The sequence below is a fragment of the Nomascus leucogenys genome, chromosome 20, assembly GCF_006542625.1.
Source record: "Nomascus leucogenys isolate Asia chromosome 20, Asia_NLE_v1, whole genome shotgun sequence".
Lineage (NCBI taxonomy): Eukaryota > Metazoa > Chordata > Mammalia > Primates > Hylobatidae > Nomascus > Nomascus leucogenys.
The window spans coordinates 82,025,249-82,042,518 of record NC_044400.1 but is presented as its reverse complement, the minus strand read 5'-3'; the positions used below and the strand labels follow the sequence as shown (position 1 = coordinate 82,042,518).

General features: G+C 58.2%; 2 protein-coding genes across 4 annotated transcripts in view; one reads left to right on the top strand and one right to left on the bottom strand.

Moving 5' to 3' along the window:
* Positions 1–17,270, top strand: part of TACC3 (transforming acidic coiled-coil containing protein 3) — a 30,712-nt gene that overhangs the window by 1,245 nt on the left and 12,197 nt on the right. The window contains exons 1-6 of one of the 2 annotated variants that reach the window (XM_030800924.1): positions 8,482–8,631; positions 10,355–10,517; positions 10,652–10,794; positions 13,346–14,386; positions 16,452–16,527; positions 16,738–16,867. In XM_030800924.1, the coding sequence (XP_030656784.1) occupies positions 10,356–10,517; positions 10,652–10,794; positions 13,346–14,386; positions 16,452–16,527; positions 16,738–16,867 (1,552 nt within the window). In that variant the 5' untranslated portion in view covers positions 8,482–8,631; position 10,355. Of the gene's footprint in view, positions 1–8,481; positions 8,632–10,354; positions 10,518–10,651; positions 10,795–13,345; positions 14,387–16,451; positions 16,528–16,737; positions 16,868–17,270 lie in introns of those variants that run through there. The other variant, XM_030800925.1, reaches the window with a different exon arrangement.
* TMEM129 (transmembrane protein 129) lies at positions 3,042–8,372 on the bottom strand. Of its 2 annotated transcripts, none has more exons than XR_004027230.1 (4): positions 7,724–8,372; positions 5,233–5,707; positions 4,609–4,796; positions 3,042–4,523 (listed from the first exon to the last, which is right to left on the bottom strand). XR_004027230.1 is itself a non-coding variant. In XM_030800926.1 (4 exons), the coding sequence occupies exons 1-4, from the start codon at positions 7,926–7,928 to the stop codon at positions 4,275–4,277; spliced, it is 1,089 nt and encodes a 362-aa protein (XP_030656786.1). In that variant the 5' UTR covers positions 7,929–8,372; the 3' UTR covers positions 3,042–4,274. The 2 variants fall into 2 exon arrangements, 1 of the variants encoding a protein (XP_030656786.1); XM_030800926.1 differs by having other exon boundaries at positions 4,609–4,768.

The window sequence follows — 17,270 nt, the reverse complement described above, 5'->3', positions numbered from 1 at the left end:
GGTAGCGATAGTTGACAACTACACTGAGTCTTTCCAGTCCCACTGCCCTGGCCGTTGGCCGCACACCGGCCACCGACTGAGCCGCTAGTCTCGCTTGCCGCCGCCTCCCTGCCCGTCCGTGACGTCCTCCACTGTGTCGCCGGTGCATGACGCTCCCATCCTCTGCCTGGAGTTGCCTGGGCTTGAAGTATCCTGAAGAATCCCTGGCTCAGCAGGGAGGCCCCACCTGGAGGCGAGGTCCTGTAGATCCGCACCATCCCGTCCGGCTTCCCCGCCGTCAGTTGCAGCTGACGGCCCCGCGGATCCAGCCAAATAGAACCCCAACGGGTGCACTACACCTGGGAACAGGTTCCCACAGCTTCCTGTTGGGGACAAAGTGAGGGATGCAGGGGAGAGTGGAAACAGCCAAAAGAGTGGGCAGTGGGGTCAGGTCCAGGAGGCTGAGCCCCAGGGATGCTTGGGAGCCCTCTAAGGCCTTACACCTCCGGGAGGGCCCGACTTTTGCACCTGCTGCCCTCAGGACTGTGCCTTGGTGCGTCCACCGCCCCCTTTTGAACTCGAAAAGGTCATCCTCAGACTAGGACGGACACATCCTGTCCCCTTCCTCCCCAGGCCCTGGGCATCCCATAACCCTCAAAAACTGTAAACTACAATCCTGGCAGGGCGCGGTGGCTCACGCCTGTAATCCCAACACTTTGGGAGGCCGAGGCGGGAGGATCATCTGAGGTCGGGAGTTAGAGGCCCGCCTGACCAACATGAAGAAACCCTGTCTCTACTAAAAATACAAAATTAGCCTGGCGTGGTGACGCATGCTTGTAATCCCAGCTACTCGAGAGGCTGAAGCAGGAGAATCGTTTGAACCCGGGAGGCGGTGGGCTAAGATCGCGCCACTGCACTCCAACCCTGGGCAACAAGAGCGGAACTCTGTCTCAAAAAAAATTAAAATAAAATCCTAAGCCCCCAACAACTGAATGGACCCCCTTGCAGCCAAGGGGACACCAGTGGCAATAAGATACCAAATTATGAATAGGACCTTGCCAGGCAAGGGTTAAGTCACACACCCTACATTTAAACTATATTCTTACTGCCACACTGCTTTTCTTTTCCTCTTAGTAGCTCAATAAGCACTGGCCTTGAGCTTAGCAATATTGGAACAGTGCAGTGGCTATGATGGCTCATGCCTGTGATCCCAACACTGTGGGAGACTGAAGTCAGAGGATTGCTTCAGGTCCAGAGTTTAAGACCAGCCTGGGCAACAGCGAGACCCTATCTTTACAAAAAACTTAAACAAAAAGGCTAGGCACTGTGGCTCACACCTGTAATCCCAGCATTTTGGGAGACCAAGGTGGGAGGATCGCTTGAGCTCAGGAATTCGAGACCAGCCTGGGCAACATAGCAAGACTTCATCTTTACTAAAAATCAAAAACATTAGCCGGCCGTGGTGGTGTGTGCCTGTGATCCCAGCTACTGGGAGGCTGAAGTGGGAGGATTCCTTGAACCTGGGAGGTCAAGGCTGCAGTGAGCCCAGATGGCGCCACTGCACTCCAGCCTGGGCGACAGAGTAAGACCCTGTCTCAAAACAATAAAAACCAATTTGCAGTTCCACCAGATGCTGATGATCCCCCAGCCCCTATTCCACCAGCCATAACTATAGGTTTCATTGGACAAGAGACTGATTTCAGTAACTTGGTCCAGGTAAGAGACCACAGTGATGGACCACTTCTGGCCTGTGTAGAGCCTCATTATAATACATTTAAATGTTAAGTCTCCACCCCAAAGTGAATGTGGATTGTATGTTTGTTCAGGATGCATGCGGCAGGACTGCCTCCATGAATATTCATAGCTCCTGTCACCTGCTGAATATGCATGTCTAGCCAACCTATTCAGCATGAAGCTCCTGCCCCAACCCCTCCTCCTCCTCTGAAGTGCCTGTCTGTGGTCTTGGCCAGAGGCTGTGCTTTCCAGTCTGAGGGATGGCCACCTTGCAGGCTGTTAACTATTTTTATTTTTTTGAGACAGTCTCACTCTGTCGCCCAGGCTGGAGTGTTGTGGCGCAATCTCGGCTCACTGCAACCTCTGCTATCAAGGTTCAAGCCATTCTCGTCAGGCTGTGACTTTTTAGAAGAAATAGTCTCCTCTAAGTTAACAGCACACAGCCAGAGTCCCAAGTGCCTGTGAGCCATAGTGCCTGGCACAGTCAGGGCCCATAACAGCCCCTCAGTAGATGCTCACTAGATCTCTGTCGTTGGCTAAAGCAGTGCCTGGTTGTGTATGCAAAAGAATGCCAGTCAAAGTACCACGCTGGAAAGAATGTGAAGACACTCGTAGCGCAGGAAACTAGAGCCCACTGTCATATCTTTCAACAGGATTACGGGTACTGTTTCCCCAAGAACCGTCCTGTGGGTCGAGAAGCAGAATGGGGAAATGGCAGCAAGCACTCACTGTCCGTCCGGTTGCTGGGGTGCTCACCTGAGGGCCCAGTGCTGTGGGGAACCCCGGGGTGCTGTCTTGGCTGCCCTAGGTGCTCAGCTGGCAATTCTTGGGCCACCGTGACCCACAGTGAGGTCAGTAGAGACAGCCTGGTGTCCCCACAGGACGCAGCTGCAAACATAAGTGACACCGAAAAGCTGCTCACTCCTTGGCTACCCATGTGTCCCCACATCAGTGCCTGAATCTGGAAGCAGCCAGTGGCGACCACACAGTGACTTCCCCCAGGACGGGTCTCTGCCCCTCCCACCCTGCTCCTGCAGATGGCCCTGGGTCAGGGGTTCTCAAGACCCCAGAGTCCCCAACTAGAAATCAGAGGGGAAGGTTCCTACTGCACCCGCCTCCCAACCAATGGGTTTTTTCCTCCTCATTCTGAACAAAGCACGCGACACACGCGATTCCCACACGACGCACGCAATTCCCACGCCACGCACGCAATTCCCACGCGACGCACGCAATTCCACCTCTGAAGTGGCTTCTCCAATACCCCCAGGCCATTCTCCAACTATGACAAAAGTTTGGTTTTAATATCGGGCAACACAAAACACAGTACATCACCTCAGACTAAATTTTATTAAATATGTGTCATTTGGCTACAATAGGTTTGTCTTTATAAAACTAAGTAACTTATTTTGTAGTAAAAACAACCCCAACCCACTGCCCCTCTTTGGCAGCCCTTAAAACTCAGGTCAAAGCTAGCTCTGGCTCCCAGCCATGGTCCCTGCTGCCTTCACCTGCTGAGTGCTCTAGGAAGCCTCCCAAATTCCAAGTGTCAGGCCCCCTGAGTCCATCACCTCTGCCTCAAACAGCCAAGCCTGGGGCTTTGGGGCCGCAGGTGTGAGGGCCCCTCCAGTAGCCACATCTGTGTCAGGGCTGTGCCCTGGGGCCTGGCCAACGTCTCCCCGTCCCCTTGAACCATCAGGAACTGGGCAAGACGCCCACCAGAGCCTTGACCACAGGGGGCGTGCATCCCCTTCTGAGCCTGGGAGACCCTAGGGGAGTGGGTAGCCTGGGCTGGACCCCTGGTGGGCTTGTGTTCTGGATGTTGCTATGGCACTTTGGTCCTCAACTCAAACCCCGACCCCTACCCGGGAGTCTGAGACCTCGGCCTTCGCTGGACTGACTTGTTGGGCAGCAAAAGGCACCAAGGACAGGATGAGAACCCCTGAGGGGCAGCACTACAAATGAGGGTGCTCTGACCTGTCCTCCCATTGCCACCCCACCCAGGAACAGCCCCTCAACTGGCCACAGCCACCACGAAGCCCCAGGACTGCTCCCACACCACAGCAGTGCCCTCTTCTCCATCCTACCCTCAGGACCTACCCAGGGTTCTCCAGGCAGCCAGGGGCCAGCTCCAGGACAGGGCAGGAGAAAGCAGTCCGGGTCTGGCACATAACTGAAGGCGGGTATGCTCCAGAGAAGTAAGGCAAATGGCCCAGATGACGACCACCTGGGGTAGACCCAGGGTCTCCAGGGAATGGCTCGGGGGCACAAATGCTGTGTCTGTGTGTGCAGGATCTGCCCCCACCAGCAGGAAGGGGGCAGGAGGGAGGCAAAGAAGAGGTGCCCAGGACTTGTACCCTGGCTGCCAAGCAGGGTGGGGTGTTTTCATAAGGATTGCTTTTAACCAAAAGTCCTCAGCCTTCTGCAGACCCAGGGCAGAGGCGAGTTGCTCTAGATCATGTGCTTTAAGTAGAGCCCTTTGCCAGCCAGGAGGCCCAGCCACCCCCTTCCCTGCCCCATGGCTTTGTGGGGAGACACAGAGTCACCTCAGGGTCCCAGACCACTCAGCGCACGGTGCACACATCCAGGATGCAGAAGCGTGCGCGGCAGGTGGGGCAGGGCACACGGCTGGCCAGCCACGTGTCAGGGCGCAGGGGGTCCTGGCGGCTGGCGAACCACTTGCCCATGCAGGTAAGGCACCACATGGGGCGGCAGTAACACTGCTGGCACTCGCCTGTGGCTGCCTCCTGGCAGGTCTTCACCAGCTTCACGCTGGCACGTGTCTGCATGCAGCCTATGCAGGCCTCCAGCTCCTGCAGGCAGGTGGAGCGTCACCAGGAGCCCAGGCAGACGCCGTGGGCACCCACCCATCCGCCCGGCCCTGGCCCAGGCCCCCACCTGGCTGCTGGGCACTGAGTAGGCCGGGTTGACCTCTACCAGGGAGGCAAATGTCTCCAGGAACAGGTCGCCTAGGCTCTGGTGGATGACCACGTGCGCTGCCCTGCGGATGGGCGCCCGGAGCTTCTCGCAGAGCTCCCCGTACTCAGTGGAGTTCAGCCTGCAGGGAGGAGAGCTGCTGGGCCCCTCTGCAGGGCAAAGGGAGCGGAAGATGGAGGCCACACGCCAAGGAGTGACAGGGCAGCTGTCGCACCAGGACCAACCAGGAGAGATGGCCCTAAGGCCAGAGCCCCCGGACCCAGTGCCAGACAGCCCAGCCTGGGCATGGGGCGGACCTAGGAGCAAGGCAGCTGTCCAGCCTGAGGGCTGCACTGTCCTGAGTGCGCCCCAAGGATCTGGGGGAGGCGGCTCCAGGGAGTGGAAGGGGAGGCCAAGAGTGCCGGGGGGCCCGAGGGAGGGCTATGCGGGAGGGCTCAGTGACTGGTGTCACACAAGCCCAGGAGTGTTGGAGTCCACACCGGCTACACCCAGCACCTCCCAGGGGTCGTGGTGCCAGAGCCTGGCTCTGGCCTGCCGTGTGCCCTCTGCACCCCCTCCGCACCCCCGCAGGCACCACACTCTTACCAGATGTCAAAGGCCTGCACAGCAGGGTTGGCGCTGGCCACACGGATGGTGAGGAGCTGCACGGGCAAGTTCGAGTCTGGCGAGAGCTCATGCTGCCGAGACTCCGTCACAGTCAGGTGCACATCCTGCTGCTGGGCCACGTGCACTCGGTAGGTGGTTACCTTCATCACCCACGTGTCTGTCACAATCACACGGGCACCTGGTGCACCGGTGGCAAACTTGTCAATCCGCCGGAACTCAGTGTTGACGGAGGAGGCAACAGCCTGCCAGCCGGACTGTGGGAGGGCGTAGAGTGCCAGGGTGCGCGCCAGTGGGTGGCAGGCCCACCGGTCACGGGACCAGTAGTAGATCAGGATGCAGGCGATGGAGGGGACGGTCACGGCCAGCAGCAGGAAGAGCCGCCAGGCCTCAGGGGCCTGGCTGAGGGAGAGGAGCTGCTTTTCTGAAGCCGCAAGGCACATGCCCACATAGTAGCCTGCAAAGGACAGAGTGAGCCTCAGGGGAAAGTGAGTGCCAGGCCGCTGTCCACCCCCCCACAGCCCTGGACCTGGCTCTCTGCCCGGGTTCCAAGGTCAGCTCCCAGGGTAAGTGGGCTTTACCCACTCTGCACTTCCCCAGCCGGCCCACTCTCTCCCTGCCTGTGGCAAAGGCAGGATATATTAGGGGAAAAGGTTTTTAATTTGCTGCTTTAGTTTCACACAATATGTAAGTATTGAAAAAAACTACAAAAGCCTAGAAAGGGAAAAATAAACACAATCAGGTGTCACCTCAGGCAGAGCTGACCCCTGGCCTGCCAGGGCAGCTGCTGGGACAGGATCTCAGTCTCTCAATCTCACCTGCTCCGAGGAGGCTGATCAAATATGGCCCATCTCAGAGCTAAGTTACGTGCGAGAAAGGAAGCAAGTGTCAAAGAATGATGGGACATGTCCAAAGGACACGGAGCCTGCTTCAGGGCCCTGCTGGCCAGATCGGGGACAATTTGAAGGTCCAAATAAGCAATAGAGACAGTGAGGAGTTGCACCAGCAGGTTCCAGTTGGCAAAAAGTAATAAATAGTCCACATTTGGAGTTGGCCCAGTCACTACATTTCAAGGTAACGTGACATATAACAATAGGTAACTAGGGGCCGGGCGCAGTGGCTCGCAGCTGTAATCCCAGCACTTTGGGAGGCTGAGGTGGACGGATCACGAGGTCAGGAGATCGAGACCATCCTGGCTAACATGGTGAAACCCCGTCTCTACTAAAAAATACAAATTAGTCGGGCGTGGTGGCAGGTGCCTGTAGTCCCAGCTACTCAGGAGGCTGAGGCAGGAGAATGGCATGAACCCGGGAGGCGGATGTTGCAGTGAGCTGAGATCGCACCACTGCACTCCAGCCTGGGTGACAGAGTGAGACTCTGTCTCAAAAAGTAAAAATAAAATAGGTAACTAATACCTAGTAAAGCTTAAAAACTTTCAAACTAAGTTAAAAATAAAAAGAGCTTGACATCCGACTGCAAGGCCAGCTGTGCTGTCTGCTCCAGGTGTGGCCGCCATGATTCACTTGTGGTCCCTCACAGGCCTCTGGGGAGGGTGCAGCTGGAAGGGCTACAGAAACCCACCCAGTAGCCCTAGAAAGTGGCCTGGTCAGGGCCCCAGCCCCACTCAGCCCCATCCATCTGTCAAGTGGGCCCCCAGCCCACCCTCTCCATGAGGCAGGCCTGGGCGCCTCCACCCCACACCTGCCTCCAGCACGGCCCAGGCAGCTGCATCCTCACACCAGGATGTGGAGGGTCACCCCTCTTGTGTCCCCAGAGTGGCAGACCTGGCCAGCCACTGGCCATCTATCCTCCCAGAGCTGCGTCTGCCCCCGTGTCCTCCAGAGGTCCCCCCGTGAAATCCCCCTCCAGCCACTGCACCCCCCACCTTCCACCTGTCCGTCATCCAACCAGCTGAGAGGGACCTTCCTGAGCCCCAGTAAGCACCTGGGGCCCAGCCCAGCAACCCCCCCCCCGCCGGACAACTCTGAGCGTCCCACCTGCACTGCACAGAGGCCCTCCCCAGCCTCTGCCCCTGTGGCGCCCCCAAACTGGAACTGCCTCCAAATCCGCCTGTTCTCCCCACACCCACCTTCCAAGGCCTACAGCAGTGCCACCCTCCACACGGCCCCTCCGACCCCTTCTGTTGGACTCAATCAACAGTTGCCTTCTCCTGGCCACTGCCCCCAACCACGATAAGCAAAAGCTGTTTGGCCTTGCAACCCCCAGGCACGTGACGGTTCAGGACTTGGTGGGCCGGAGCATCCCCTGCCCAAGGTTCTGAACTTGGGTTCCCGTCACCTGCAAGTCAGCGCCGGCGGCGCCCCTTAGCGCGCTCAGCCCACGCCGCGGTCCCTCTGGATGAGGACCGGCGCCTCTCCCCAGCTGCGCCCAGGCGCTTTCGGGGCTTCGGGGAGGACCTCCCAGCAAGCCCTGCGCAGGAGAGGATGCGGCTGGCCGGCCCGAACAGCCTCACCGAGTGGCAGCAGCGAGTGGCACAACAGCGTGGCGGCCGTGCGGCGCAGGTGGAAGGGCACGAAGGCGGCGTCCTCGCTGCCCAGCCAGCCCGACAGCAGGTTCTGCACCGTGAGCCCCGCCGCGTGGAACTCGTTGGGCGTGAACACGAAGCACACGGCAAACACCAGATAGGCGAGAGTGAAGGTCACCTCGGGGTTGTCCATCGCGCAGCCGCCGGGAAGCTGCCGACGAGACCCCCGCCCCCGGCGTGCGGAAGAGGCCGCAGCGCCCAGTTCCGGACCTGTCGGTTGCGGCGGCCGCCGCCCGGCCGCCCGCGGGGCACTCTAGGAGATGGAGTCCCGCCGCCCGGGCGCCCGCGGGGCACTCTAGGAGATGGAGTCCCGCCGCCCGGCCGCCCGCGGGGCGCTCTGGGAGATGCAGTCCCCATGCGGGTGCGGCCTCTCTTCACGGCCTGCCCTGGAGGCGGCACCGCACCTGGTCTCAATGCACAGCTGGGGAAGCTTAGGCCTGAGCGCGGCCCTGGCCATGAAGCCCCGCCCAGTATCGTCAGCTGCAGAACCCGAAATTCATGGGGCCACGGCAAGCCCGCGGTCTCAGCTTCAGACACCCCTGGCGTGCCCTCCACTCCGGAAACAGAACCGTCGGCGCACGAGGAGGCGGGGCCGGCGAGGCACAGCTTCCCATTGGACGCCCGCGCTCCTGTGGTCCCGCCCCTGGCCGCGCGCTGATTGGCCGCGCGAAGGCAACCGTCGGCGTTTGAAACTCCGGCGCGCCGGCGGCCATCAAGGGCTAGAAGCGCGGCGGCGGTAGCGGCCAGGCTTGGCCCCGGGCGCGGAGCAGACGCGGACCCCTCCTTCCTGGCGGCGGCGGCGCGGGCTCAGAGCCCGGCAACTGGCGGGCGGGCAGGTAGGAGAGCGGCTACACGGCGCGGGGACGCTGGGGTCCTGGGCGCGCGAGGCCGCCCCGCCCCGCCCTCGGCCCTCGCCCTCCCGCCCCGGCCGCCGCTTTCCCCGGGAAGCGTCCCCCACGGCTCCTTCTGGGGCCGCCTCCAGAGCCCGTACCGCGCCCTAGACCGACCGCCGGGCTGAGCCCCCTGGACGGTGGCCAGGGGCGGCTAGAGCTGGGCCAAGACCGACGGCGGAGCGGGCGCCCCGAGGTGCTTTGCTCTCCTCGACCTTCTCCTGTCTCTCGGCCGCCCAACTTGGCTCTTTGTTGGCTCCCAGCTCGCGGACCTTCTTGTTGTTCTTTGGTCCCTTCCGGCCTCCGTCCTGGGGCCAACTCCATCTAGGCCACCTGCGGCGGACGCCTGGGCCCCGACCGCTTCCCCGCACCTGCCGCGTCGCTCCACCTTCCCCCGCCCCGCATCCCTCTTGTGCACCAGAATAGCACCAAAGCACCAGCCTGGGGCCGGTCCCTTCTCTGCCCAGAGCCCCTCCCGGGCCTCCATAGTCAGTAAAAGGCCTCTCCTGACGAAGGCTGGGTCTGCTGCTCTCCCGAGCTCCTCCACGCCGCCAGAAGGCTTCCTCCGAGTCACTTTCTCCCTGAGTTCCAGGCTTGCGGGTCCCCCAGCGATCCAGCACCCCTTCCCCTGCCCTGTACCCAGTTATTCGGGCCAAAAACCTAAGCGTCGTCCGTAAGTCCCATATGTGCCAGTGGCCAGGCCCGGGTCTGATCTGGCCTCTACTCCTTGGGCTCCAGAAGCCTGTGGTTTCCCTGCTTCCCTCCTGCTCTTAACCTCCCCACCCACACACAGCACCACAGTGGGCTTCTCAAGCTGCAGCACCGACCTGCCCGGGCTGCCCCCTCCCTCTTCTCCAGGACCCTCCCCAACTTTGCTCTTCTTCAAATCAAAGCCTCCCCAGGTCTCCCCCCAACCACCAGGTGCCCGTGGGGTTCCTGCCCAGGTCGACACTCGGTTCTTTCTGGCAGCCTTTCTGCCTACGTCATTCCCTAGACTGGGAACGCTGTAGACAGAAAGGGTGGCAAGCGTGTGGGTTACCGGCATGAGGACCTGGGCGGCCCTGATTTGGAAGTTCCTTGGCACCTGCTGCTCAGCTCTGGCCTTCCCTTGTTTGCGCTACGTCTCCCAGCTCCTCCTCTGGGCCTTCACCCTCTCAGCCTGATCTTGGCCCGGTGGGAGAGAGCAGACCAGAGCCGCTGTCCTGCTTTTCTGCCCTCTACTGCCCGGTCCTGCCTCACGTCACACGCGGAGGCCTGTGGGGAGACCGGGGTTTCCTCTGGCTCTTCTGGGTTTCCTATAGGCCAGGGCTTTTCTGTGTCTTGACTTCTGCCTGATGTAGTAATACAGCAGTAGAGATTATGCAGGCTTGGTTTTTTTTCTCACCATCTCAGCCTGAAGGCCCTTTAGCTCTTGGTCCCAGGAAGCAGCAGTGCTGCCCGTGTCCCCCTGCCAGGCTGGAGAGTGAGTCTCTGAAGCAAGATGGGGACTCAATCTGAGGCTTTCTCTGCCCCACTTGGCAGAGGACATGTGTGGGAGGTATGAGCTCCAGAGCGATGAGCACACCTGTGCAGGAAGTGGTCGTGCCCCCTGTGGCAGCTGTCACATCTGTGTCTGGACAACGTGGTAGTGTTGCCCTCACACTGACACAAACATGTTCTGCTTTTCCAGAATGAGTCTGCAGGTCTTAAATGACAAAAATGTCAGCAGTGAAAAAAATACAGAAAATTGCGACTTCCTGTTTTCGCCACCAGAAGTTACCGGAAGATCGTCTGTTCTTCGTGTGTCACAGAAAGAAAATGTGCCACCCAAGAACCTGGCCAAAGCTATGAAGGTAAGTGTGACCTGTACAGTGTGTGGCTGGCCAGGTTGCCCTAGGGCCTGCTTTCTTGGTGACCTCTGAGCTGCTGGTGTGGCTGTAACAGCTTGAACTAATGAACAGGTGCTCTCCTCCTCACTCCGCAACAGGTGACTTTTCAGACACCTCTGCGGGACCCACAGACGCACAGGATTCTAAGTCCTAGCATGGCCAGCAAACCTGAGGCTCCATTCACTCAGGACGACACCCTCGGACTGGAAAACTCTCACTCGGTCTGGACACAGAAAGAGAAGTAAGTGTTGGTGCTGCTGGACATGCTGGAGCTTCACCCTCTCTGTCCGATGGCTCTTGCAGGAATGTGCTGTCCTGTTCTGTCAGGCCTTGACTGGATTTTTTTTTTTTTTTTTTTTTGAGATGTAGTCTCGCCCTGTTGCCCAGGCTGGAGTGCAGTGGCGCGACGTCCGCTCGCTGCAAGCTCCGCCCCCCGGGTTCATGTCATTCTCCCGCCTCAGCCTTCCGAGTAGCTGGGACTACAGGCGCCTGCCACCACGCCTGGCTAATTTTTTTGTATTTTTAGTAAAGACGGGGTTTATCCGTGTTGGTCAGGCTGGTCTTGAACTCCCGACCTCAGGTGATCTGCCGGCCTCGGCCTCCCAAAGTGCTGGGATTACAGGCATGAGCCACCACGCCCGGCTGGCCCAAAACTTTTAAGCAGATTTTAGATGTGCAGAGAAAAGCATAAGGAACAGAATACCACTGATGCTTCTCACCCCCTCAGATAAAATGTCACCAGTAAGTACAGACAGCATTTCCTACATCCTTCTCTGGGCCCTGGCTCCGTCTCCCCACTACCCCTCCAGCCTGAATTTGCAGTTCTTCCCATGTCTGCTTGCTACTTTTCAACTTTGTTTTTTGCCCCTTTTGAAATTTGGTCAAACGAAGTAAGAATGAATCAAACATTGGTTCACAATGACCCCAAGAAGGAAGGGAGACCCAGCAGCAGAGAAGTCGCCTCCCAGCTGCCTTGGGTGTGATCTGTCCCAGAGCCACAGATCCCCTGCCTCTCCCCTGTGCCTCCAGGGTCACCCAGCAGCCTCCATAGGGCAGAGGGTGTAGAGGAGCTAGGAGGGGCTTGAGAGGTTGGCCCTGAGGGGCTCCAGCCAGAGTGACTGAGCTTGTGGCTTGGACTGGTGGCTGTCATCTCCTTTCTGGAACTCTGCTGAGGCCCAGGTGGTGGTCGCTGTGGTGCTCCCACGTCAGTGGGATGAGACCAAGAGCAGCCGCTGCGTGCAGCGAGTGCCCCAGGGATGGTGGGTCCCTGGGAAGGTGTTCTCTGCACCCATGGCCCTCCACTGTAGCAGGCAGGTGCTGGGCCAGTGTGGCCACATCCCAGGGAGGCGTTGCAGAGGCCACTCAGGCCCTTCTGTGCCTGAAGGTGGCATCCTGCACCTCAGCCTTGCCCTTCAGTGAAGGCTTTTGACTGTCCCTGGCCACAGCACTGCCAGTCCCTGACTTGAAGGGGAAAGCAGATTCGAGCAGAAAACCTTTGTTTACCACGCCCCCTGCTGGCTGTCCGGGGCCTGCAAGTCCCCAGCACTGATCTGTGGGCATGTCCTCGGGTGGGGTTGAAGGCAGAGGACAGTGGTGACTGAGCTTTCTTGTTTTGCTTGTAGCTGATGTTTTCAGGCAGACTAAAGTGTTATCGGAATGCAGCCAGGTCCCTTAATGTTAGAATTCAGGGTCATTAAGTGGTGCACACCCTTTGGTGATGAGGAGAAGCACAGGTGGAAATAATGGTTATATGACTTACAGGCCCATAGCAGGCTGGAGGTCACACAGAGGACTGGGGCCAGGCCCTGGAGCATAGGCAGGGGACAGCTGAGAGGGTGGCAGCCAGCCTCATCTATCGGGGAGTAAGGTGGGGTCACTGTCTGCTGGTGGGCAGGTGCTCAAATGGATTTTTTACAGGAAGTGGTGGATGCTGGGTGCGGTGGCTCCTGCCTGTAATCTTAGCACTTTGGGAAGCCGAAGCGGGTGGATCACCTAAGGTCAGGAGTTTGAGACCAGCCTGGCCAACATGGTGAAAACCTGTCTCTACTAAAAATACAAAACAAAATTAGCAGGACATGGTGGCAGGCACCTGTAATCCCAGCTACTTGAGAGGCTGAGGCAGGAGAATCACTTGAACCCTGGAGGCAGAGGTTCATGCCATTACACTCCAGCCTTGGCAACAGAGCAAAAATCCGTCTCAAAAAAAATAAAACATAAAAATAAAGGAAGTGGTGGGAAATTGAGGAGCCCAGCCTACCAGGTGGGAGAGATGCCTCCAAGCTTCTTTCTCTGGCATCAGCTTGAGTCATTTGGGTGTGGTGTCCCACGTCTGACCCCCCAGGCAGCAGCCTGTGCTGTGTCCGTGCTGTGGGCCTGGGTGCAGACCTTGTGCATGATGACAAGTGCTGTTTGGGTGGCAGAGGCTGCTGGAGGAGTCTGGGTCCAGCACCTGGCAAAGCGCATGATGAGCACAATTAAACAGGCAAGCAGCCCAGAGGCACCCCTGTAACTTGGAACCCCATGCATAGCCACCCCCAAGAAGCGGGACGGTGGGGTCAGCGAGGAAGTCACGTGGTTGTGTCCAGCCGTTCCACAGGGAGCTGGTCCCTGGGAGGACAGGAAGGAACCACATTGAGGAACCGAGGTGGGGGGTGGAGAACGGGAAGCTGTGCCAGGGGTGACTCAGCCCTGCTTCTGGTGTGAGAGAGTTAAACCTACGTTGAGAATGAGTGCTGAGGCCCCTAACCTCACAGGTACTCACTGCTTCACGTTGACTAAGTCTGTTTTAAAAGCCAACAGCTCATCGAGGAAGTGGATGCCAAAGCTACTCATGGAACTCTACAGAAACCAGTGGAGGCTGACACCGACCTCCTGGGGGATGCAAGCCCAGCCTTTGGGAGTGGCAGCTCCAGCGAGCCTGGCCCAGGCGCCCTGGCTGACCTGGACTACTCGAGCTCTTCCCAGAGCCCAGGAAGTTCTGAGAACCAAATGGCGTCTCCAGGAAAAGCGTCTGGCAGCCCTGAGCAAGCCTCGGAGGAAAACGTTAGTTCCTATTCCTTAGACAGAAGAATGACACCCACCTCTGAGACCTTAGAAGACCCTTCCAGGACAGAGTCCCAGCACAAAGCGGAGACTCCGCACGGAGCCGAGGGAGAATGCCAGCATGGTGGGGTCTGTGCTCCCACAGCAGTGGCCACTTCGCCTCCTGGTGCGATCCCTGAGGAAGCCTGCGGAGGAGCACCCCTGCAGGGTCTGCCTGGCGAGGCCCTGGCCAGCCCTGCGGGTATGGGCACCCCCATGCCAGCAGATGGCACTCAGACACTTACCTGTGCACACACCTCTGCTCCTGAGAGCACAGCCCCGACCAGCCACCTGGTGGCTGGCAGGGCCATGACCCTGAGTCCTCAGGAAGAAGTGGCTGCGGGCCAAATGGCCAGCTCCTCGAGGAGTGGACCCGTAAAACTAGAATTTGATTTCTCTGATGGCGCCACCAGCAAAAGGGTACCCCCACCAAGAAGACTGGGAGAGAGATCCGGCCTCAAGCCTCCCTCGAGGAGAGCAGCAGTAAGGCAGCAAAAGGCCCCACGGGAGGTGGAGGAGGGCGATAGGAGCGGAGCGGGGGAGGACACCCCCATGCCGGCTTCTCAGGGCTCTTACCACCTCGACTGGGACAAAATGGATGACCCAAACTTCAACCCGTTCGGAGGTGACACCAAGTCTGGTTGCAGACAGGCCCAGCCCCCAGAAAGCCCTGAGACCAGGCTGGGCCAGCCAGTGGCTGAACAGCTGAGCGCTGGGCCTGCCACGGAGGAGCCAGGCCCCTGTCTGAGCCAGTAAGTGTGAGGATGGGGTGGGGAGCGTGGTGTGGGGCAGCTGCCCTGCAGTGTATGTGGTCCAGGACCTGAGGCCAGAAGTGTCATCAGATACTCCTTTGAGGCTGGGTAGGTTCCCCCTGAGGAGGGGCCTCTGGGCAAAAACGGCTCAGGTGGATCCCAGCTGAGGGTGCTTGGCCTTGCCTTGGCCGCCACGCACCTCTTTAGTGCTCCCGGCCTAAGGAGGGATCCAACAAGGGCGGGCTCAGGCCAGAAGCCAAATGCAACCAACCCTGGGCAGGACCCTGTCCCCCAGTCACGTTCCTCCTCAGGTGAAGTTGACTTGGGTGTGTAACTCCAAAAGCCAGGCAAAGCCTGTTAGTGCCCGAGTGGCGTCCGCTGCTTGCTGGGGTCTTGGCCATGGGTCTGCTGCCTCCTGGCTGAATGATCTTAGGCTACATCCCCTAGAGTGGTTCAGTGGGAGATTGTCCTGCCTGTAGGGTCAGCCCTACTGGGTCTGTGGGTTTTTTCTCCTCGTGTGCATAGACGAGAGATTGTAGAAATAAAGACACAAGAAAAAGATAGAAGAAAAGACAGCTGGGCCCGGGGAACCACTACCACCAAGGCACGGAGACAGGTAATGGCCCCGAATGCCTGGCTGCGCTGTTATTTATTGGATACAAGGCAAGGGGACAGGGTAAGGAGTGTGAGCCATCTCCAGTGATAGGTAAGGTCACGCAAGTCACGTGTCCACCGGGCCCTTCCCGATTTGGCAGCCGAGGCGGAGAGAGAGGACAGCTTACACCATTATGTTTTCTATGTATTTCAAAGACTTTAGTACTTTCACTAATTCTGCTACTGCTATCTAGAAGGCGGAGCCAGGTGTACAGAGCGGAACATGAAAGTGAAACAGGAGCATGACCGCTGAAGCACAGCATCACAGGGAGATGGTCAGGCCTCCGGATAACTGCAGGTGGGCCTGACTGATGTCAGGCCTTCCATAAAAGGTGGTGGAGCGGAGTCTTCTCTAACTCCCCCAGGGAAAGGGAGTCTCCCTTTCCCAGTCTAATTAACGGGTGCCTTCCCAGGCACTGGCGCTACCACTAGACCAGGGAGCCCTCTAGTGACCCTGTCCAGGCGTGACAGAGGGCTCACACTCTTCTCTTCCGGTCACTTTCTCACCTTGTGCTTTCAGCTCCTATCTCTGTATGGCCTGGTTTTTCCTAGGGTTTTTTGTTTGTTTGTTTGTTTTTTGAGACGGAGTCTCGCTCTGTCACCCAGGCTGGAGCACAGTGGCGTGATCTCGCCTCACTGCAAGTTCTGCCTCCCGGGTTCACACCATTCTCCTGCCTCAGCCTCCTGAGTAGCTGGGACTACAGGCACCCGCCACCACACGCGGCTAATTTTTTTGTATTTTTTAGCAGAGATGGGGTTTCACCGTGTTAGCCAGGATGGTCTATATCTCCTGACCTCATGATCCGACCGCCTCGGCCTCCCAAAGTGCTGGGATTACAGGCGTGAGCCACTGCGCCCGGCCTTTCCTACGTTATAATTGTAGAACAAAGATTATTATAATATTAGAAGAGTAATGCTACAAACTAATGATTAATTATGTTCATGTATAATCATATGTATAATCTATTTCTAGTATAACTATTCTTATTCTAGGTATTTTTTATTATACTGGACCAGCTCGTGCCCTCGGTGTCTTGCCTTGGCACCTGGGTGGCTTGCTGCCCACACCTGCCCCAGCCTCCACACCTGAAGCCTTTTGTCAGTTTCACGGTAAAAGGGAGGTACTCATCCTTGTGATTCCCTTTGGCTGCACTGTGCTGACTTCAGAGCTCCCGGCCTGCTTCTCCCAGAGCTGGCAGGCAAGGCATATGTTTTCCTGCTGGGTGAGGTTGGTGAGGCAGCTTTGTGGCCAGGTCGCTTGGGGCAGCCCCATGCCTGGCACGCTCTACCTGAGTGTTCACGTGGCCGGCACAGCAGTGCTGGGAAAGGCAATGGCAGCTCAGTGCTGGAGCAGGGGACGCCGGGGGTTGTGGGGTGGGGGCATGGGCCTCTGTGGACTCTGTCTCCCCAGGCAGCTGCATTCAGCCTCAGCGGAGGACACGCCTGTGGTGCAGTTGGCAGCCGAGACCCCAAGAGCAGAGAGCAAGGTAAGGGGTGCCTGTGTGGGTACCTGTGCTCCTGGCCTGGTTGTGTAGAAGAATAGCAAGCAGTGCAAGCCGCCAGCAACCTTGGGTGATGGGGTGGGATGGTCCCGCTCCCTCTCCCCCAAGTCTACTTTAACAAGGTTGTGGGGAGGCAAAGCCACACCCCAGGTACCTTGACTGCACTGCACAGGGTGACTCTGCCCTTTCCTCCAGGAGAGAGCCTTGAACCCTGCCAGCACCTCGCTTCCCACAAGCTGTCCAGGCAGTGAGCCAGTGCCCACCCAACGGCAGGGGCAGCCTGCCTTGGAGCTGAAAGAGGAGAGCTTCAGAGACCCCGCTGAGGGTACGTTGCCTGGCACAGACATCACACACAGTCTGCCTGGAGGGGATCCCGTGAGCACTTGGGCAGCTCAAGACACCTGCGTCATTAGCAGGTGGTCATTCCGCAGGCAGTTGGGTCCCTTGACTTTTAATGACTCATGCACAAACTTCTGGTTTGTCAAAACTTAGGCACTGTTAGGAGAACAAAGCTGGTACCTTTAACATGAAAGACTTCTAGAAATGGAAATTGTAGACTCAGGAAAATGGGCAGAAGAGATGAACAAGGCAGTGCACGAATGAGATACAAATGCAGAGTCAACAACTGGACACTCGATCATCAGAAATACTGCTTGAAACAACCTTTTTTTTTTTTTTTTTTTTTTGAGATAGTCTCGCTCTGTCACCCAGCCTGGAATGCAGTGCCA

What these genes read in the sequence shown, in the direction of transcription:
- TMEM129 (XM_030800926.1), bottom strand. Translation starts at nt 7,928, where the DNA reads ATGGACAACCCCGAGGTGACCTTCACTCTCGCCTATCTGGTGTTTGCC. An exon ending in CCACTCGCTGCTGCCACTCG is followed by an intron (nt 5,708 to 7,723) that starts GTGAGGCTGTTC and finishes TGTCCTTTGCAG; the next exon opens with GCTACTATGTGGGCATGTGC. An exon ending in ACTCAGTGCCCAGCAGCCAG is followed by an intron (nt 4,524 to 4,608) that starts GTGGGGGCCTGG and finishes ACCTGCCTGCAG; the next exon opens with GAGCTGGAGGCCTGCATAGG.